Source organism: Necator americanus, chromosome II (genome assembly GCF_031761385.1).
Source record: "Necator americanus strain Aroian chromosome II, whole genome shotgun sequence".
In the NCBI taxonomy this organism is placed as follows: domain Eukaryota; kingdom Metazoa; phylum Nematoda; class Chromadorea; order Rhabditida; family Ancylostomatidae; genus Necator; species Necator americanus.
This window is the reverse complement of record NC_087372.1, coordinates 14,950,475-14,973,128: the sequence shown is the minus strand read 5'-3', so window position 1 is coordinate 14,973,128 and position 22,654 is coordinate 14,950,475. Positions and strand designations below refer to the sequence as shown.

The window sequence follows — 22,654 nt, the reverse complement described above, 5'->3', positions numbered from 1 at the left end:
TACAACACATTCATATTGTACAATAAATATATGTACAAAGTGCAATCATCACAGTCTAATCACAACTAGTGTCTTTGGGATGCCACACAATTTGGCACTGAATGGCAAATTCCGGGAAATACCTGTGACTGGAGAGTGAGCACAGAAAAGGAACAAGCAAACAAAAATGACGGTGAGTCAGTCATCAAGCTGTTCATCAGCAGGACAGTCGAGGGGCGGCTGACGAATTTTGAATCCAAACAGTCTAGAAAGTATGAATAAGAAATCATTAGAAAGTCAATTAAAATCAATTGCTATGAGCTCTTTCGTCATTTATTTGAATTCAGTCCCAAGTAATTTGTAGTCTCTTATTCTCCATGTTCTCCTTTCTACGCTGTCGTTGCCTCAATCTTGTTGGGTTTTTACTAACAGTCAGAAATACGGGTCGACACGATCGCACCAGTCCCTTAAACTCAACAAACAAAATATCATTTCAAGTACTTTTCAAAAATATGTATAGTTTCTGTTCTATGTAGATTCTTCTTATTTTTTATATCACTTAGAAATATGGGAGATCATTATGCCCCATTCTGTATAACACATCAGAAGTCAGGGGAAGAAAAACGGAAGAAGAAATGTTTCAAAAGGAAATTACAACGCTTCTATAGCATTTATTTGGTGAGTGAAGAAGATTACCAAGTCATAAGTTCGCCTAGTTTTTCGCTGACCAACAACAAATAAGACGAACCTTGGGACGAACTGCTGAGGTTTCGGTCGTCGAAACTCTGGATACATCATCAAAAACATTTCTGGAAAGGATGTGCCAAAGTAGGCTCCATCCAGTGCTTGGTGGCGAGCATGCTTTGGATGATAAATGTCACTACAAGAGGAACAAAACATTTTTACCTAAAAAGAAAAACTCTAGTAAGATAGACACAAATATCTTCTTTGTAACGAGGAAATTTCCATAGTAACTCCGTACCGTATCTCGGCCAGGCACATCAACAGTTCCCATCGGTAGGAGAGGGTGCTCGTAACAGTACACGCGAGGGCAGGTACCAAAATCACCGTCTTGCCACTTTCGTAGCATCATAGAGAGGCCCCTTGGGAAATTAAATCGATAAAAAGTGTAGATTCCAAGAAGTTTGACTATGATGATATTTGGCTGCTTTAGGTCATTGCTTAAAGTAGAGAAGTTTCCTCCTAAATGCTGTTTACTTCCTAGTCCTAGGAGCTTCAAATAGTTTTTACAGCAACATCTAGCGGCTGTTTACTATGGAATACTGATGTTGAGTTGCTGTATCCTCTAATTCCGCATCATTACAGTCGAGATATAGTGCATGTGCTCTGCATTTTTGTTCCCGTTACAAGTCACTTGGAAGAAAGATGGGAACTGAACTTATTCCTTTTTGCTTTTTTTTTTCATCACGGTCACCTTACTGGACAGAATTTCAGAGGGGAGTTGTGTTCATCTTACTTGAGTCTCAAATCAATCACCTGTTCGTTAAGATAAACCTAGCGTGTATGAGTCCATAAAGCTTCTCAGCAAGTCTCTCGATCTCTTCTAGCTCTGCATCGCTATCGTCTACTGATTCATCTGAACGTAATAAGCACAGTGAAAGAAATAAATGGAAAAGGAGATCCTTAAAGGTAGAACCCTGAACCGCAACGTACATAGCCATACGTTTCGTAAATTTCACCGCATAGTTAATAACTAGTTAACAAAAATTTAGTATTGCAAACCATTTCAAATGATGTTTGCTAGGTGGAACCTCCTAGGAAGAGAAACATCACAGCGACAAATTACGGTTGTTTCGGAGCATAAAAATCATTTTGAAAAAGCGAAGAGGTTTTGAGCGACTTCTTACAGAACAAGCTTTTTAGCCACTGGTGAATAAATGATCATTAAATAGTCTATATGCGAAAAAAGATGGATTCAAAGACGTTTTACAGCATAAGGGTTCTACATTTAAGGAACAAAATAGAGGCTGACATAATGACAAATCAAAAACTTGCCAGGTTCGAGATCAAGAATTTTATCGAGCGCTTCACGGAATTTCGGAACGAAATCGCTCAAACCGGTAAGGTTAAAATTGTCACTAATGTAGTCTTCATCGACCTACAATGATATGAGAGTAGAAAAAGACCCACCTACTCTGGCCAAGGACTTTGCCCTAACTACTAGCTCAGCGGCTAAGCTAGAATCAATACAAAAAAGCCGTTGAAAGACCAATTAAATAAACTTTTTTTCAAGAATCGTCCGCATAATAGAAGCGATAGAAAGGAAACTGAGAAATGAAAAAAACACGATGGTAGTCGTATTGTCTTTGTAATGTCTGTAATTCAATATTCCCATCGGTTTACAGTCACACATCTGAGCTCACGAATACTATTAAATGTAGAACTTCTAGCATTTGTCACCCAAAAAGGCTCAAGGAGTCGGCGTCAGTGAACGCCTAATGGGCTTCCTCATCCTTTACCTTGCTATGTCAAAGCGCTCTGCAGACTGTTGATAAATGGATTAACACTTCTAACTGAAAGGAATCATTTTTGACACCATACTTAATGAAAGGAATCATCACCGGTTGGTGTCTCAGAATCTGGCACGATGAAATCAGCTACGAGGGATTTCTATTATTAAGAAACAGTGAAATATTCCACTGTGTTCCCATTGTTCAAAGAGATCTGTTTTTCGCGTAGTGCTACTATTCGGAACTATGAAGGTATGAGCAAAGGAAGATCAAAAAAGTTCGTAGAAAGGTTGGATAAAGTGACTGAATTTTTTTTTATTTTTGAACTCATGAAGCATGCCATAAAAACATACGTCATCATACGGTGCAGTAGTTTCAATTTATGATCAGAACTGCCGTATTGAAAACAGAAAAAAGAGCCTCTACATGAAAGCGCTTGAGCTAGTCCCATTGCGGAAAATGGAAATGAAATGAGACACACTCATCGCGATTCTCAGTCACCAGCCTTGGAAACCGTATGGAATGAGCTTGCGCACTAACACAGTCAGAAGGATATTGGATCTTCCAAAGTTCTCCAGCAACATATCGTGCAGTTCCCATAAAACTAATTCAAAATGGGCACCGGTTGCGGTCTTTCTCCTCTGAGAAAATCCATCAACATCACATGCCTTCTGATCACCACCTAGAAGGAGCGTTACACACTGCTTTGCTGTGATGCGAAATCCTATCCATATTCCAGTTACTAATTTTTTAAAATCCTCTTGAATGGCATCAGGCCGGCTGGGGAATACAATCGCATAGTCGCTCTTCCGAGAACCTGATCCTAGTTGGCCCATCGACGAGCTGAGAGTTTCCTCAATCTTGAATGGTCGGATAGGCTGAAATCTGCACAAAATGTCCAAGTTATTGGTTATCATCTTCAGCGATATTCGTCCATTCTTTTCATTAGCGATTCGACAGCGATCACGCATTCTTCGTTAATTGAAGTCGATGGTCTTCCATTACATAAGATCACTGGTATTGTACTCTTATCCTTTCTTCAATCACTAGACGAATTCATAAACTGTGACATTTGGCAGCTGCATCCACTGTTGTTGCAATACGACGATGACAGCAGCCATCATCAACAGAGTTTCTACAAAAACTTGACATTCAATAACACCGATGTCGAAATTAACATTCTCTGCCAATGTGTGAAATGATTGAAATGGCTGGAGCTAATCAGTCTTCCTAGGATGGGCCAACATGTTCGATTTCAAATCAGAATAGTTTGAGAATTTATGGAAGCGTGTCTGGCCTTAGAACAATGACTTGCGGGGGTTAAGCGTCAAGTCATTGTTCTAACCTTCTCGGACAAGAATAGCATCAATTTGTCGATTCTAGAAAGACGGTTGGCACCGGTGGGAGGGTTCGAACCATCGACGGTTTGGCCACAGCGGATCTCTAACCAATTGCACAACGCTCGCCCCGATCAAAACGATAGCACAAATGACAAACGAATTTCTGCAAGAATACTCTTTCCGACATGACAAATGAATCCCTAGAAGAAAAGAAAAGTCATGTTTCACCGCTTCATGAACGACATATTGGCAAAATCCCGACGGCGCTAACAAGGGCTGGGTTCGTTAAGAGAATCATTCCTAATAAAAATTGCGGCGTCCTTCGCTATGCGTCCAGTTACTAGATGTCTACAAACCCGACTGTCTAACGGGGGCAGTGAAGTGTGATACAATTCTCAAGAAGTACAGCGGTTGCAGTAGAATTCAGTGAATCACTGCGTAGTAAGTAAGCTCTAGTCGGCACAGCCCAGAATGGGTGTCTTTCTCAGATGAGTGTCGGAAAACGGAGCAAATCTTCTCAAGGCAACCAATCCTTTTTAGTGGCGCTCTGGAAAGTTGCAATATGTGTGAGTGTTATTGTTATAGTATTGACACACTATATTTTACACTGAATATGGACTTCCGGTAGATCACTATGAGAAATGTCCCAATTTTTAAGATGTTGGAAGCTAGTACTCTTGTAGTAACAGAAAAGCAACAAAATGAAGCAGAGATCACGTATACTTTTGTTTATGGACTGAATTGTTGGCCGGACTAAGTGGAAAGTAATGCGTGAAGTTAAGCCCAGAAAAAAAAAACCGACTTACTTCGCAGAAGAACTCGTTCCCTTTGCTGCTACAAAACCAGCCCACCCAAGATGCTGCCGTCCCAGAAGAGGACATACGTACAGAACCGGCAGACAAAATCGAGTTCTTCTGAAAAAGAAAGAACTACCGACCAGTTACGATGGATTTGTAATCATAAGGAGAGTGAGATGAATCGAACTCCTCCGTACATTAGAGATGATCGCCTCTTGATGGTCGGTCATGTTCCCTAGTAATGAGCTACAACTCAGTCGGAGGAGCATGACCTCACATGGGCCGTTTTTGGTTTTAGGTTATTTAGTTATTTATTCTTTTTTTAAACCGACCAGGGTGAATTTCCACGGTTTCTTTATCGATCTTTAAGAAAAACTGCCCAGAAACCAATCCCAGGTATAGTCTGGAAAAAACGATCCGAAGCTTGGTGCAGTCAGTTGCGCAAAGCGGCTGCGCTTGGTGGAATATAGCCGTTAGGATTTAGCCGAAACCCTTACTAGCACCATCCAACGCTGCAATTCGCAATGGTCCTACGTTGATTTCAACTGCCATCTACACAACGCCTCCTTGAGCGGTGTTATTGAGCGCACGCTTGCGAACGCTCAATAATCATCAAGCCGAGACTCGTGAGGGCCGCGCCGCTGTGAACTCTGCGCCAGCTTTACGCAACTGCACCATGCCTCGGGGTATAGTTGTGTCGTTTGACCCGACTATACGTACATCAGAGTCATTCGACCGACTGAGTGAGAACGCATTTTCTCGCGGGCTTTTTCTCTGAAATGAGATAATTCCCGCAGTGGGTGTGTTTTCCAATTTCGCTGAATTCCTTTATTGATTCTTTTCCTTTATTGACTAAAATCATCAAGGGCACCCATCCGACTTTTCGGTCAATGTGATGGTGACAAACCAAGAAGCACGAGTAACTCAATTATACGCAGGCATATTGTGCTGCTGATTTATAAAACTTCTGATCATTTTAGTCAATAAAGGTGGGACTGTATATATGTGAGCAAATCATTCTCCAAAAATGAGGAAACTCAGATGGATGAGTCTGACAAGCCTGGATTTAGAAGACCGTGGTAGTCATCGGAAGCAATGTTTATCACGTCAGTGCTCGAGATGTGAATAAAATAAAAATGAGTATTTTAGATATGCTAATGACAAATAACGAATAACACTATAATGCACACAATGTAAATGAATAAGATAAAATAACACGTGTATGATTTCCATGGAACACATTCTACCGTACGTTAACAAAAATTAACGCAATACATCCTTACGATTGGAAAAGAATTCGCAATCCTTACTTTCTTCTCAACAGCTGAAAACTCGAAGAGGAACTAGTTTTCTGGCCATCCTATAAAGCATCACTGCAGCATTTTCCTTGGAGATTCCACTAGGCCTGATGGGTTTTCTAGAGGGAAACGGGCATTCATACTACACCTCATTTTGAATGCTGACCGATGGAGCGATGACAGGTGATAGTGAAATGGCTGCGAATTAGAAATACACAAGAAATAACCTAAGATCAACAAAGAAAATGAAAAAGAGGAAATCAGAGGGTTATGAGCTCAGCCGCCTCATCGGTCATCGTGTCAGGGAGCCACAACCACAGAGCCAGGGCACCAGTGCTCGCTTTGTCAACGTACGACGGAACAAATCAGGCGGACAAAATTCCTCCGACTTTCGGCCAGAGCTGTATTTCTTGGAGGTTTTTTTTTTAAAGAAACTCAGTACAAGAACTAGAAGGGGAATATAATAACGGGTTCAGGTAGTTGGAGGGGGACAGAACAAAGGGATATGACTTGAAGATTGCAAGGCCTCTTTTGAAGTAATTTGTAGAAAATGAATATAACATAGATTAGTCACGAGAAGCAGCTTTCGCTGACTTCGGTCCTTTTCGTGATTCGTTCACCGATTTAACGTCTTCGCCGAATGGACGCCATATAAGTTCCTCGTGCGTATGAAATAACCCCAGAAATAGTCCCTGATGGCTCAAAAATTGAAAGAAAAAGTTGTACTGGTCATTCCCTACTACCTTTGTATCCAGAATAATCGCAGGATGTCCTAATATACGCGACTCTCAGCGCTATTTGAGTACTCATTCTAAGGTAAATTGCACAGATTACTTCAAGAAAGAGGTTGGAAAAATGGAAACAAAGCGTTCGCTCCACTGATGACTTCCAACATTATAGCCCACTAAAATTAGTACCACATAGAAACAGGGAAGCATTCACTAGAAATATTCGGGATAAAACAATAACAAATAATGCACCTTCAGGCCTCGTCAGTACATTACACGAGTCCGGGAAGAAATTTTCAAAATGGACCGTGTGTTGTGCAATTACGACATATATTTTTCCGTTACACTATGACTTGCGTCCTTTAATTATTTGGAATCGGTCAGAAAATTCAAGCGTCATGTTTTTTTTCTGCCTATTGCGTTGTTTTTAGTGAATCTTTTTCTTACCATCGTGTCGTGTCTATTGTTTTTCCCATATTTGATTGTTTTATTATAGCGATGGATTCAATCTTGGAAAACCAAAGGAAGCTTCATGAAGAACGCGAGCGTACCATTGAAACAATTGTGAAAGAAATCATGAGTGATAAGAAGACGCACAAAGCTAATATCAATTCACAACAACGCGTGAAATTTCTTGTCGATGTTGGTTTTGTCTCAAGTTAACGTTATGTCACAGGAGATGGATTCTTTTCAGTTTAGAACTTGTGGGATTTCTTAATTCGTGAACTCTTAGAATGTTTAGTCAACTGTAACAGTATCAATTATTGAGGTCCGCAACATTTGTTTAATTAAATAAGTTATTCTGCAGCAGCAGCCAATTACTTAGAACTAGGATGAGTTCTTACAACAGTAGTTAATTCCAACAAAGCTAACAACTCAAAATTATTCAGTTTACTTGCGAGATATGCCAAGATCTTCCCAACGTTAGATGAAATCTTTTATATTGTCTTCTGCGCTGTTAAACAAAAACTGCTAAATTCTGCTACAGAGGTATCATGGTTGCACTGAGAATTTGGAACGCATCTATACCGATACCGAAGGGATTCGCAAACGTGAAATGGAAGCAATCGCTGGACCTAATGAATTTGCCGAGTTCTACGCTCGTTTAAAGATTCTCAAGGATGCACACCGGCGAAATCCTGATGAGGTTGTTATGACTGCTGCTGTGCATTATTATTCGCGTATCTCTGAAATTAAACTTTTTTTCATTAATTGCTTGTGTGTTGTATGTCAGAAATTTCAGCTTGCTGAACCACTTTCTATGGAATTCCAAAAAATGCACGAAGAAATTGCCGATCCAGAGCGAGAAGAAACTGATATGGTACAGTTTACGGATGAAGAAGGATACGGAAGGTGATAATTCATTGGTATTATTTATTTTCTATTTTCCATTTCTTTTCTATTATTTTCTGTCAGTTGTTATTTCCTCCATTTTATTTGTGATGATTATGGTGACCTATGCTTTGTTGCAGGTTTTTGGATATGCACTCTCTACATGCATTGTATCTCAATCTTAAAGCTGTTAAGGTCTGTCAAGTTTCCCATTTAATTAATTTTTCTAAGATTTAAATTTCTACTCAATTTAAAAATAGTTTTTCACATAGTTTTTCATGCGAGTGTTCTCTTTTTAGAAAATTGACTACATCACCTACCTCAGCCAGTTCGATAGATTTGTGGATATACCAAGAAACATTACCAAAAAGACGGGAGCTTACAAGGAATACTTGCATGCCTTAAAGGTTTGTGAAAGTCTCTAATTCATCGTAACCTAAATAACATGTAAACTGCCATTTAAAAATGACACTTCTTTTTCTTCTGTCATGACGTTTCAATGTTGTTGATGGAATACGTTTTCTCTCATGCATTACATCTTCGCATGCAGGAAGCAAAAACGAACGGAACATTTTTCAACGATGAAATATGTTTCGTTCGTTTTTGTCGCAGTATCCAATATTTCCTTTTTTTATTTTTATACTTTCTGGAAACTGCTTCAATGTTGCATAATTGTATTTTTATTTAACCGCAGGATTTTTTACCCTGCTGATCAATTATTGCTGTTCAGGACTACCTCGTCTATTTCATGGATCGCACTCGACCACTTCATAACCTTGCAGAGGACTTCAGAAAGGTGGTAATTTGCATGTGCGCTTGCTTTATTCGTTATCACTTAACACTATTCTTTCAACAAGGACGTTCCAACAAACATATTAGGTTTTCTAGATCTAGTTCGTGACACTACAATATTTCATGCACCTTAGTCTACGAGTGCTTTTGTCATTTTATTGTATAATTGGGGATTATAGGCGGGGTAATTCACGCTAACACTTTTTCTGAAACTTTTGTATCCATTGTGAAGAGAAAAATTTCAAACATTTTCGTACACATACATATGGAAATATTTAAACCATGAAACATACTTCAGAGTGATGCTGAAGTTGATCGGATGTTGGCAGATGGTACCTTGCCTGGCTGGCAATCACATCCCACTAACATGCAACATGTTTGTAATCTTCCTATCATTATTAGTTGATTTCTGGTTTTGGAAACTATGCTTTGTGACCTCATAGTTTTTCAGGCAACAATCGATGTATCTGCTTACACTAGCCCCACGGAATTGGAAAGTTTAGGCTTAGATAGGCTAAAAGCTGCACTTTCGGCTCTGGGATTGAAATGTGGAGGGTACTGTGGTTCTGCTGTAGTTTGTTTCTAGAGTCATTTCGTTTTCTTTTCCAGCACACTCAAAGAACGTGCTGAGCGCTTGTTTGCCTCGAAAGGAGTAAGAGCTGGCGAGCTTGGTAGAGATGCACTGGCGAAAAAAGCTGATGATGCAAAAGAGCAGACACGGGTCGCCGCACTGGCAAAGCTTGAAGGTCACATAAAGTGGTTAGTAGCATTTTCGTCTTCTTAGTGGGATGGTTCCATGGAGGCAACTCCGCAGATGCAACTTGGATTTCGAATCTTCATACTGCTCTGTGCGAGGCTTCGTATCATAAAGGGGCAGCCATAAATAGGAATCGATTAAATATATCCCGAAATTCATGAGATCTCATATAAATTAATATGTCTGGGAAAAAGTGACGAGAAATATTTTGTCTTGTCAGATGATAATTGATTACTAGAAGTTCTGTTGCAGTATTGGCAACGTTTTGTTGGAAGAACGAGATGCAACACGCGAAAACGTAGAAAGAAAGCAGGCAAGGGCTGCAGGAGAAATGGAGGATGATGAAGAAGAACCGCCGGTACTCGAAGTCCTCCCTTCATACTGCTCAAGTGTATCAATTACATATTATTCTAGGTTGAGAGCGATGAGGAGGAAGACGATGGAATACCGTACAATCCGAAGAATCTTCCTCTCGGGTATGTCATCAATTGCTTCTCACAGATCACAGTGAGAATGATTTTAAACGAGTTGCAGCAAGTGCTGCTCTCTCTCCGGCATTCGCTAGTAGTTGTCGATTATTGTTTAACATTTCAGGTGGGACGGCAAACCTATTCCATATTGGCTGTATAAGTTGCATGGACTTAATATATCTTATTCGTGTGAGATATGCGGTAATCAGGTTTACAAGGGACCGAAAGCATTCCAGAAACATTTCAATGTATGTCCTATTACTTGTTAAAACTTCTAGTTGTAATAATTCTGAAAACTCCAAGAACGTGGACTTAAATGCACTTTCCTAGTGCCAAATCCTAGTAAAGTGTATGGTTCAGGAATGGCGACATTCTCATGGAATGAGGTGCCTTGGGATTCCAAACACTGCCCACTTTGCGAATATTACGCAGATCAAGGATGCATTGGATTTGTGGAATAAAATAAAAGGAGAGAAGGTAGCCTCAATTTATTTCGTCAAGATCTTAAACTAACTACGAAAGTTGTTTCTGAGTCAGAATTTTTAAAATTTCAAGCGAATTCTTACCGACGCTTTCCAGAATGGATCTCTTATCTGATCGATAATCACGCACGGTAGCCATTATAAAAAACCTTAGCGTAGCTTTAGCGGTTACCTATTTCCCAACTTTACTTCCGTACATTTTTCTTCCGTGTAAAAGCAACTTATTGCTTAACATGTGGGACTTGTGAAAGATAACAAGAGGCGAGAATATTGTACTGTGTCATATTAGTATTGATCAAATACCACATTTACGAGATTTTCATTCGGTTCACTAATGAAGAAAAATTACCTTATGTTGATCTTCACACTATTGTTATCACCTGTGCTCCTCGATTTCTTCGAGTGGATACCAGTAATGCTATCGCTATATGTACTTTTTTTATTCGTATACATCAATGGTGCACGAAAAAAAAGAGAAGGTTAAATCCTGCCTGAGTCAAAATGATAACATTTTTATACTTAATGAATACTTGGTCCGCAAGACTAGAGGTATTGAGGAAGACTGAAGACTATTTTGGGAATTTCGTTACAAAGCATTAATGAGATGTTTCAGGAAAGACAAAAATGGAATCCAGATTTGGATGAAGAATTTGAAGACTCAGCAGGAAATGTAGTGAACCGGAAAATGTACGAAGATCTCAAAAGACAAGGACTTTTGTAGTGATGTTGTTTTGTTGTATGGCTTGTTAATTGTGGTTATTCTTGTCCTCGAAAGTATCATTGAGTTCATAACTAATTTATCAAACCTGTTATACATTAAATCACTTCTTTTCGGCTTTGCTGAAGATCCTTTGTTGAAGTAGCGAGTGAGCATCAATAACGAGCCACGTAAAATGTAAAATGTAATTATTCAGCTAAAGCGAATCTTTGATGTGGACACATAATGAGAAATATATACAGCTTGTCAGAAAGAGAACAACAATTACATGTAACAATTCACAAATCAATTTCGGAGCAACTACACTAAAAATGAATAGATGTCCAGAAAGAGTGATCATTCCCACAAGTGAAGAGAAGAGAATTAGAGAACGTAGGCGAAGTGTTGCGTTTAAAAGGGACACATAGTCGGATTTTGAGCACTGGGAGGAAGTCCTGAATGTGAATGTTAGCGTCGAGATTTACTCAGTTGTCTAGAAGTGGACTTACAGATAGCCGATGGTGAAGGCGAATGGAGCTGCGTAGAAGTTGACGAGTATTTGAAATCCCACCAAAGCTGCTATGTAGAATGAAAGACCTTTGTAGCCTATGGCGATGTCTATTGATGATATGTTGCTTGATTGACCCTATAGATGATTTATAGCTATGATGTCCTTAGCAACGAAATCAGTTCTAGTCAACACACCTGATAGAAGAAAACTGTCTGGCAAAAGAACGCATAGAGATAGGGCGAAGACGTGAATAGTTGTGTAGATGCACCCAACTCAAAAGAGATCACAACTAGAGGTAGAGTTTCTGCTCGGACCAGATAGCACAGATAAAGCAATGTCCCAAGTGAAAATGACGTCACCAGGGTGCCGAGAACACCGGCAAGAATCAAAAATATCATATACCTAAAAAAGTACCGAAATACAGGTGAAACAAAACTAGCTAGGAGAAAAAAGCAGATTTGTCTTGCAAAGAGCACAAAAATTCTCTCCTCTGTTCAGGTTAGAACCTTATTTCTGTAACCATGCTTAGCTTTTTTTGAAGATTCCTTTTGCTGAAACAAAAAATTTGCTCCTATATGAACGTATTAAGGATAGGATAGGTGTCTATTTGTTTACATGTGGTGAACGGTTTTCCCGATTTTTTTCAAGGGAAAAGTTTTCTTTTTTGGAGAAAAGTAATTCGATAACTCTACTATCCCCAAAAGCATCCAAATGCAAGCTTTGAATACAAAGAGGCCAGTCTTCTCAGACTCGCTGCATTCAGCCCTTCAGTTTTTCTTTTCTGAAGAATCGCTAAAAAAAAACAAACGTTGTCGTTATGTCTTCCAGCCATAGGAATTTTGGGATACAAAAAATTTTTCAGCTTTCTCAAAAAATTTTGATTTAGTATATGTTACGATCAGGTTTACTGAATCACCTATAAGTATGGTAAGCGTGAAAGAATTGCAGCAACAACTTTTAGAAGTTGACAGTACTAGAAGCGCTTCAATCGAGCAAAATCATGAGATTTCGGTGAACTGACCCTTGTCCGACATTAAATGCGACTCTCAAACATATGAGGACAGAGAGTGAGTACGGTATTAACGTCCGCCACATACTTGACATAGCTTTTCTTGGTTGAATTCGACACAGAATATAGCAAACACATATCGTTGTTGTAATGGAAGGGCTCCTAAAATGTTGTAAAAAAGCCCTAGCTGAAACATCAAATAATCAAACCGAGCTGTTAGCTCAAACGGAAGGAGGAAAAAGCAATTGATAAGAAAAGATGATCTTACCATTTACATATTATGACAGGATTGAGATCTGCAAACACATGCTCAATAAGCGATACATGCGATCGGAATTCAGGAACGACAGGCTGAGGCAGCAAATCTGAAAGGAAGTAGTGGAAGATTGTAGGAAGACACATTTTAAAATCAAACGCAAGCATAATTATCAGATCTCATAGACCAACGACGTCTGGTATGTGCTGTGAAAGCAACAGCCAGGCGATGCAAAGATAACAGCACGCATCCAGCTCGAAATTTCGTGTCACAGTAGATCTATCAGAAATGTTTGGGATGAAAAGTGAAAGGATATTTCAAAAACTAAAACAAACATTTCTGGTGCAATAATCAAAAACTTGAACTTCAAGGACGTGTGATAGGGAGAGGAAAAATCATGAGAAATTGAGTTGGATTTGAAAAAAAAAGAGCAAAAATCGTGTCGATGTCAAACGCTATTGTAGAAGATTTCGAATGTGATTTTTAACGCCATCGTTTCATGATGTGAAAGTAAAAAAAAACACTTTAAAATCAAAAAAAAAGAAAGATAAAATTGCGAATGAAAAGAAAACTCACTTGCTGCGCACGAATGAAACCATGACATTTTATGATGATGAAAATGCGGAACAAAATTATCGATGAAGAAATGTAATACCTGAAAGAGGTCAGCTTATACACGATAAATGAATATTTCTAGAAAAGTTGAAATTGGTTTTGAAGGAAATGTTCCATAGCTTGTTGGTGAAAGCAGAATTGCTTGAAACGAACCAGACATCGTGCTCTTCTTCTATAAAACTTGTAGAATATGAAGAGATATGGTAGAGTCCAAAAACAATGTAGTTCATGTAGTCGTTAGGATTCACTGTGATTTGTTTCTGGAAGAAAACCTCCCTTACGAAAAAAAAAATTACATCATTACATAGGCAGCATCACAAATATTTGCCTAGAAAACTGGAATGCGCGTTCGACGTACTGCACCTAAGGGTTGAGAAGGTGTCAAGTAAACAAAAGGTACGAATTGTGGCAGATGCGAAGCGGTCATCCAAGCAAACATAAATAGTCGCAAACTTGGATGAAATAAATTTCCCACGCACACTTTTTAGAGATTTTCCAATATTGTAGTATGGGCACCAAAAGGATACTTTAGGGCTAGTACTTCCTCAAACATGATGTGCAGCCCATTTCTTTGCATCAACTGCCCGAAAATGCCGTATGGTCTCAAGTGGCAAACAGAATGGAAAATATGACTACATGAATGTATATCTGTTAACTGTTATATCTGTTAACTGGCTGAGGGTGAATGAGTTTCCGTATGTTTTTCACCTACTACATGTTTCACTAAAGGTGTGGGAACATTTCGAATAACCATAAAATACAACGTCCATAAGGTTATTTCAGTTAAAGGCATCACCCCACGAATATAAGGTGGTACGGATTTCAGGTGGAGTATTCGTATACGGGATCGTAGATTATGGAGAGGTGGGTGATTCCGTCCATTTCCTGCTAATTGGCGTAAAAACGGCCCGGAAGATGCGGCCTGTGCACACGGCTCGCGCGCTACAATCCAACTCCTTGTAGAAGATAGCGCGCCGGAACGCTTGAAGCCGTATCTTCATATCTTCTGCGCCGTTTTTTTTAATTTTTTTAATTAATTTAATTTAATTTTTTTTGATTTTAGGTACATCATTAAAAGTTATGGTTTAGGAACGGCGGTGAAAAAGAACTACCTACATGTAACAACGCGGCTATCACTGCTTAAATACAAGCGCTCGCTAGTTAAGGTCCCAACTATGCTTTGAAACAAGACCGCAATGAATTTTGGACGTCCCTAGAATGAATAAAAATAGCCCGCCAGGTGGACTTCACAGACTTCACCTAGATATCTACGGAGAATCTTAACCCTAGTTTGATCTTTCTTAAATTTGAAACAACGAAAACAACAATATAATGCTAAAATGCTGTTCTTTTGGCTATTCAAAGTGGAATTAAATATTTTGAGAGACCCCGTATCAGATGGAAAAGAAATAAATATAGGCGCTTTGCATGACAGAAAGAATGACTCATTTTGTTTGAAAACCGTAGGGCTAGAAATCTGAAGTCAACGATACAAAATTCACAGCTAATTGGTAATTGTTTCAAAGAGAACTGCATAAAATTGACAGCCCATTACTGGTATTACTGGTAAGTGGGATCCGTAAAACTTCGAAACAATTCACAGTCCCAACACTTACAATAATTGACGCCTTACGCATAGCTGCAAAATATGTAAAACGCTTTTGAAAAAACAGTAACAGAATAACTTCTAGAAGAACATTTCCATAATATTCTTGAAAAAAAGACAACATACAGAGTGTGCATTGGAACAAACATGAGAGCGGAACCATGAAATAGGGAGCACAGCGATGAAAGCCTGGATAAAAACGTCAGCGTTGCGATTGAACAACAAAGGAAAAGTAAAAATGTTTACGCACCAGTACTACTAGTGCGACGCCGACGTACATAGGCCAACCAAGAACTTGCTCTTGCGACTTGATTAGACTCTCCTGAGCTCGTCCAGTAATTCCTCTAGCAGCACTGCTTTGGACATAATTCGAATATGCTTTCGCTTCCTGACATCGCTTTACTGCGTCGACATTGTGAAGGCGTCGGAGAGCAGGGTCTGGAATAGTGGATATCAATTTTCTGAAGGTTTATATTCGGAAAACCGGAGCAGGAGCAACAGAAATTGATAAATGTATGTTCTAAGAGAAACGTCACATTCTCTCTCTGCTTTAAAATCCAGAAAGTCCTCATATCCAGGATTGTTTCGAACATCAGCACTGCTTTCTGAAGATAAATATCTCCAGCTTGACAATCTCACCTTCTACAAACTTTGAGAAGTGCACAGCTGACTGTAGCGCAGCCTTGAAGATGGTGAGGTCAGAGAGTCTCCAGTGTTCTGCTAACCGCGGAACAAGCGACAGTCCAATACTGCTTGAAGGAATCTCACAGTTGAGAAAAAAGGGTATGGTGGATGCGAGATCGATCTGCTGAACTTCTGGGAGTTCTGAAGAAGAAAAATCGATAAGTAGGACAGCTTTCATTCTTTAAAAGCTTTCATGCACCATCACTGATAGAACAATACCATGCCAATTGCGGCATCACAATAGTGTCACTTTAAAATATGAATTATTTGGATATTTAGTGGATGAACAAGCAGTGAAATGGATTCACGCCTAAAAACTAAACGTACCATTGAGTATTCCTCCTCGTTTGACCTCTACTTTTGAGTGCAAAAATATGAGCGGAACTCTTGATTCAGCTTCACTGCCGCCTCCATGAGATCCTGCAGATGTCATGCCATGATCAGCCATTACTACTAATAGCACGGGAGAATGCACCTAACAAGAGAAAGAAAATTGTTTGTTGATTGAAATAATTTGTTAATTGAAAGAAATGGGCAAGCAAGTGGCAAGGATTAGTACTGCTGCAGAAGACGAACACTAAACTTTTACAAATTGAAAACAAGTGAATTTTAATTAATAACACACTTGGAACTTCTAAAAGATAACATCAATTAAGGCAAAAATCCAGAAAAAACAACAACAAGTAAACATAAGAGAATGCTCCTTAGAACGGAATGCCTTTTATTTGCAATTTTTAATTGGAAGTGTGCTCTTACCGAGACAGTTTCAAAAATCCGTTGAGCAATATTGTCCATTTCGCGAATTTTTTTGGCGAATTCCGGCGAAACTCCACCAAGCGAATGCCCTTAAAGGGATCCGTGTAGGTACAGTCTATTGGTTTGTAGTACTAAATTCCACAAGCATAAACATACCTATGTGATCTAGGCCAAGGTAGTGGAGAATAAGCATATCCCAGCTATCATTGTTCAACTTTGAGTCAAGATGACGAGTGACATTGTTATCGACCTTGCAAAAGTATAGGTTTGTATCTCCTATGTTGATTGAAACATGTTAATTAATGTTGAATTAAGTTCGCGAAGTTGATGCGGTGCGGACACCCTGGACAAAGCGTAGAGATCGGGTTATAGATTACGGAAATAAGCGTAGCCCCGCTCAATTTCCCTAATCGTCCTTAAAGGCATCACCCCACGAATCTGAGGTGGTGCAGATTTCAGGTGGAGCATTCGTATACGGGATGGGAGACTATGGAGAGGGGGGTGATTCCGTCTATTTCTTCCTAATTGCCGTAGAAAACGGGCCGGAAGATGCGGCGCCGCACAAGACTGGCGCGCTCCAATCGGACCTCTTGTACAAAATGGTGCGCCAAAACGAATGAAGCCATATCTTCCGGACCGTTTTTTACGGCAATTAGGAAGAAATGGACGGAATCACCCCGCTCTCCGTAGTCTCCCATCCTGTATACGAATGCTCCACCTGAAATCTGCACCACCTCAGATTCGTGGGGTGATGCCTTTAAAGGGTGCGAGAACCGCTTTAATTCCTACGAGGTATGTTAGAACGAGCATCCTTGCATGCGCTCCGTTCTCCTCGGCTGCCTACGCATTGGTTTCATTTGAGTAAACTGATGAGGTGTCGTCGTCAATCTGGACTGGTGGCCCATAGATGCGATAGTCGGAGTCGGTGCTCCAATATCCACTTTTGGACTGTTTTCGAAGGGATCCTCATCACTTAAGCTGCACCCATGAGCTACACCCTTTCACGACGGCCCGGCTCCTTCCTATCGCGCCTATGGTTGCAACCGATTATGTGGGAAAGAACGCCGTCTTCCATCCCGTTATATGCCGCTATTTGGTAAGGATGAGCGGAGCCACATTCGTTTCTGTAATCTACAACCGGAGCTCTACTCTTTTTCTGGGGTTTCCGTACCATGCTAATTTCGTGATACGCTTTGAGCAAAAAAATTAATCAACAGGAAAAGAAAATCAATAATATATGTAGTTGGAATTATTAAAATACAGCAGCAATTAAAAAAAACAACATAATAAGAAGTAAAAAGCAAAATTTGAAACCTATGACTAAACTCAAATTGTTCGGAAAAAGAAAGCTTAGCTGAATTATGAGATACCTCTGTGAAATCGTTGACAAAGAATGAACTGACACCTTCGCTGTTTACAAAAGCATCAGGAAAGAGTCGAAGCCAGGTATCGTCACCAAAGAAAGCAATTCTTAAAAATGAGAAGCTCATCAAGGTTGTTTTAGTTACAAATTCTATTTTACGAAAGTATTTTGGCATTCGTATTCGTAAGAAAATGAACTGATGCCACAAGGTAAAAAAATCTTTGTTGCTTGTGTCTTTGTTCTTCATTTCCATTCGCTGATCCCGAAAGGGAAATTAAAAACGAAATATCAAAACAAGGCAGTGAAAAATCCAGGATAACGAGTAAAAACTTGAAATTAGTCTCCATATTTTTAATAAGTTCACTCATTCGGAACGTGCTAATGCACCAAATATTTGAAAAGAACCTTTCATTTTATACTCACTAGTTTTTATAAAAACCTTGCGAATTCAGCTTTCTCTAAGGAACTGACGGCTTGTAACTTTTATTAATAAGTTTACAGCCTCAAAAGCTAATGAGTACATATTTGCAGAACGTTCCATTAACATTCGCAGAGAAATTTTCGGTAACGTTCTGAGAGCTCCGCAAAGTCACAATGAACTTCACATAAAACCAATCTCATAAGAATAAAATGCTAGATACTCATTACTATGGGAAGCATCTCATTGTAAGATGAGCATTCAAGCTTGGAGTACGTAGGAATTCACAAATCAAAGGACTCGTGACGCGAGAAGAACTATTTTGCATCCATATCACATTTTTGCGCCTCGTTTTCAACTTTTTGTCGTTCGTAAGACGAATCGCTAACCTTTTTCCCATCACAGATGCGGAATTCACCCAATTAATTTCTGTACTTGCGCTGGCAAAAAAGTTAGTGACGAGAGAGATGAAGGATGGAATCACTCCGCTGGTTAGAGCCTAAAATATAACATTTTAAGAGATAGTTGGTGGGATACAACTAGTAGCATCTTTACGCTGATTTCTTAATCTGAACACTTCTGTAGAATTCTGGATTAAAAAAAAAATTTAGCTACTATGTTCTACTACAATTTGAAATTAAAGAGTTTTAGTAGTCAATTTGACGCTTCACTGGATTTTCTGCAGATATTGGAGTTACAGCTTCGGAGAACTTTTGAAGTTCTCATTTCGCTCCAAGTCTAGGAGCCAGGACGTAGTTTGCAAATTTCATAAGGAAAACGAAAAATAATCCCTACAAATACGGGAATACGATGGATTAAGAGCCCAAGATTTGTGGTGGGTCCACGAAACATAGAAACTCCTTATAATAGACTCATATGTGTGATAAAGTCAATTTTACGCAGTTCCACTTCATAACTCGATTGGTGTAAAGAGTTGCTTCGTCGAGAAAACTGATAAGTTTGGTATTTTGATCAATCTTATTACTAGATTTGTTTAGTTGGGTCAAAACGACATGAAGCACGGAGAGTTGATAAGTAGATAAGCGACTGCGCTCAAAGCGATGCGTTGGAGCGTAGCGATTGGGATCGAGGTAGTACCCCTGGTACCACCGTTCATTACTGTGATGAGCCACCTCGATTCCAACCGCTGTCTCCAGCGCACCGCTTTGAGTGCCGCCGCTTACGCAACTGTCCGCGCTTCATGTCGTTTTGACCCGACTATAGGTGATGTTTCGCCTTCCTTTTTTGATACTTTCAAACCCAAAACTCTCTCTTTACTATCAAGGAGATCACAACATTGAAAATTTCCCCCCGAAGATTTAGAGAAGACAGCTTACCTTTATTCTAGGCATAGTGACCGTAGGAGTCTGAACAGTGGCAGCAAAAGCCACTCCTCGCCCAGATGTGACTGAATTGCGAAGGAATGTCATCGGAGAATCAGGATCAACGAAGAATGAAAGCCTCCAGGCGTCTACAACCATTAGAACGATCTTTGTATTGACATCCACGAGATGATCAATGAGATCCTCTTCAAAGCATTCTTAAAAAAGTGGGATAGAAATCGGATCTTACGAATGATTTATGATCCCTACTGTCAGATTGTTTTTTGTTGCAAACTTAGTAATAAAATCATGGGATCAATTCAAATGTGGAATTCCAGAGCATTAGGGAAACACGTCGTTACTGGCATGCGTCCAAGGTCATGGCCGCTAGCCGTTCCGTCACTCTTGAGATATCGCCCACAAAACTGCCAACAAAATTTGTTTTTGTTTTTAAATCATGGGAAAAAAAGTAAAATTTTGAATTTAGACATGTTTTAAAATTTTGAAGAATTAGTTACGGTTGATACCTCTAGGAACAGAACAGATGTTTAAACAGAGGATATTTCTAGAATTTACCTTGGAAATCGGATTCAAACGTAACCACTGGCTTCGTATAAACTTCTCCTCCAACAGCAAATCCATAGCAAATGAATAGCACCGCTAGGAGAAGACTACCAAAAGCTACCTTAAAAGCAAAAATACAATAGTATTGAAAGATTATATCATATCACTCTCAAATAAAGTTCACCAAGAATCTCAGGGAACCAGTGTCCTTAATCCCTGTACTCTCAACAAGCATATCACAGGTTGAGATGTATTGCTACGAGAATGAAATCGACATAACCCGGTCGTCGTAGACAGATTAGTTTTCTCTGCAAGTGTTATCTTGAGTAGATAGATAGGAAACGTTCATAGAAGAGACGTTTCTGATGCTAATTTACGGTTTTAGTAGTGAAAAAACTTCTGAATCAATTAATATGAATAATTCCAACGATGTAAGTTTAAAAAAAAAACTATCACAACCTCCTTTTAAGAAACATATTAGATAGTAGAATTAAAATAACTTTTCAAAATGAGAAATTTGAAATTGATGTCTTTAAGCTTCGTCTTAGCGCATCTTCGCAACGGTAAACGCACATTGGGAAAAAATCAGGTGAAAACTAAAAGTTGGTTTTTCTACCATATTCGTGCACCTGCAAGCCATTTTCATGCAGAATGAGTTTGGTATTCTTAATCCATTGTTACAATTTCACATGTCAAATAAAAGAAGCTAAAAATATATAGAAAAAATTCATGAACCTAACCAAATAATAGAAGATATTTCTTCACAGACTTATATCTCTCGAAGTTATCTCTAGAAATCGTGAATTTATATGATAGTTCCTTTTTTTAACATAAAACGACCACTCAACTTTGATACAGGTTCGCTTCGAACATAGATTTGCATGCGATCTTCCCCCCAATGCTTTGAAAGCTCTCGAACCACTAAAGACGAATCCCTATTATTCAGCCGTGCAAGATAACAACGTAACATCAGCAGCACATTTCGTTCCATGGCACCTCAACATTCTCGGGGATGTCGGTACAGTAGCACATGAGCTGGAGTTGCAGTGACATCCCTCACCTAAGAAACTTCAACATGTGAAGAAAACTGTGGATGTCACATATGCTTCCCCGAAGATGAACATCAGTGACATCTACGGTAGATCACTAGCACTGATCGCAGCCAATAAGGAGCCACTGGGAACGAATAAAAATTAGAAATAAACACGCACAATAACTAATACCATTCAAGAAATGGTGCACGCGCGAAGAAGTTCCTGAGGTGAGAAGGGTTGCGGTTGTAATGCTATCCCAGAACAATCACAGCCCTCAGGTAACCAAACGTTCTTCGTCGAATTCATAAGCGTTTCCGCTGCGTTTTTTGGCATAATGCGTTACTGCTTTTCAGAAATCGCAGAACGACAATTACAAATTAACGGTTTCATGCGTATGCGTATTTTCCAAAATGTAGTAAAAAAATTTCTCTTGTCACTTTGCTAGCTAGACGTATAAAACGAGCGCAAATTGGATCTTACTTGTATCACATAAACGTAGAAAATGAATAGTAGGCTAAGGCGAAGACTTCTCATTTCATCAAAGGACCATATTCGGCCTTCTTTTTTTTGCATTCCCAACAATGGCAACTCATCAAATCTGCTTCCTGCTAATGAAGACAAAAAATCCCCTTCCCATTAACCGAACGCGAAGAAAAATACTAGTGGACCATGACCCTTCTCCCAAGCCCGAAGCAGTCGTATCCCTTGGGATCTTGGTTGAGCAGGTTGTAGGGGACCCAAGAAAGGGGTTTCTGCCTCAATCTTTTGAATGATTACGTGACTCGCCTGAGACCACAGGGACCAGATGAATGTGAAGATATATTCGTAACTGGAGGGTCATTATTCATGTTTTTTTTCTGTAAAATCCAAAATCATTGCAACTCTGGATGCCAAAGTACAATCTGTTTCGAAAGAAACACTGCCAAGCGCGACATTGCGGAAATTTCAATCAGACAAGTTCAGCTCATAAAAGGAGGGAATAAAAAAGTAAAAACCAGCCAAAAAATTTCGCTATTTTGAGATGGATCTTTAGATACATTCACTTTGTTAAACAAAGAATAATTTGTGCATCCTACTTACAGCAGCTGAATTCATTCTCAGCAGCATTCTCTGCCCAGAGTTCGTCTTTTTTCATATACTGCTTATTCTAGAAGTAAAGTCTGCTGAACTTACAGGCAGATAAGTAGTTTCAATTTTAATTTTTTTTTAAATTTAGTTTTGGAAAATAAGGATTATAACAGCACTGACGTGTTTTTTTCCACCAAACTTCAAGACATATATTTTTGTAATATTACGATGTTAGGTCGTTTTTCTTACTATATTATCTTATTCCTGGAAAAGCATTGACGAATAAGTCAACAAGCTCCTCATAT

At 39.3% G+C, this 22,654-nt stretch overlaps 3 protein-coding genes across 3 annotated transcripts; 1 reads left to right on the top strand and 2 right to left on the bottom strand.

Moving 5' to 3' along the window:
- Positions 1 to 177: 177 nt before the first annotated feature.
- Positions 178 to 4,671, bottom strand: RB195_017896 (uncharacterized protein; the record flags this gene model as incomplete). The annotated part of the gene is made up of 6 exons (XM_064185089.1): positions 178 to 244; positions 728 to 885; positions 962 to 1,082; positions 1,477 to 1,576; positions 1,996 to 2,098; positions 4,597 to 4,671. 6 exons carry the CDS (start codon positions 4,669 to 4,671, stop codon positions 178 to 180), a joined length of 624 nt encoding a protein of 207 aa, XP_064040970.1.
- Positions 4,672 to 7,111: 2,440 nt separating this feature from the next.
- Positions 7,112 to 11,167, top strand: RB195_017895 (uncharacterized protein; the record flags this gene model as incomplete). Its single annotated transcript, XM_013445103.2, has 14 exons — positions 7,112 to 7,255; positions 7,602 to 7,760; positions 7,857 to 7,966; positions 8,086 to 8,140; positions 8,245 to 8,352; positions 8,676 to 8,741; positions 9,036 to 9,113; positions 9,189 to 9,292; positions 9,347 to 9,496; positions 9,747 to 9,852; positions 9,909 to 9,970; positions 10,089 to 10,212; positions 10,325 to 10,441; positions 11,060 to 11,167. The coding sequence occupies 14 exons, from the start codon at positions 7,112 to 7,114 to the stop codon at positions 11,165 to 11,167; spliced, it is 1,491 nt and encodes a 496-aa protein (XP_013300557.2).
- A 100-nt stretch (positions 11,168 to 11,267) lies between these two features.
- On the bottom strand, positions 11,268 to 20,482 carry RB195_017894 (uncharacterized protein; the record flags this gene model as incomplete). The annotated part of the gene is made up of 20 exons (XM_064185088.1): positions 11,268 to 11,360; positions 11,433 to 11,598; positions 11,653 to 11,789; positions 11,849 to 12,056; positions 12,676 to 12,825; positions 12,932 to 13,028; positions 13,111 to 13,198; positions 13,496 to 13,574; positions 13,688 to 13,794; positions 15,267 to 15,329; positions 15,391 to 15,578; positions 15,780 to 15,965; positions 16,152 to 16,299; positions 16,581 to 16,669; positions 16,737 to 16,830; positions 17,951 to 18,050; positions 18,751 to 18,860; positions 19,699 to 19,901; positions 20,260 to 20,368; positions 20,432 to 20,482. The coding sequence occupies 20 exons, from the start codon at positions 20,480 to 20,482 to the stop codon at positions 11,268 to 11,270; spliced, it is 2,466 nt and encodes an 821-aa protein (XP_064040969.1).
- Positions 20,483 to 22,654: the final 2,172 nt, after the last annotated feature.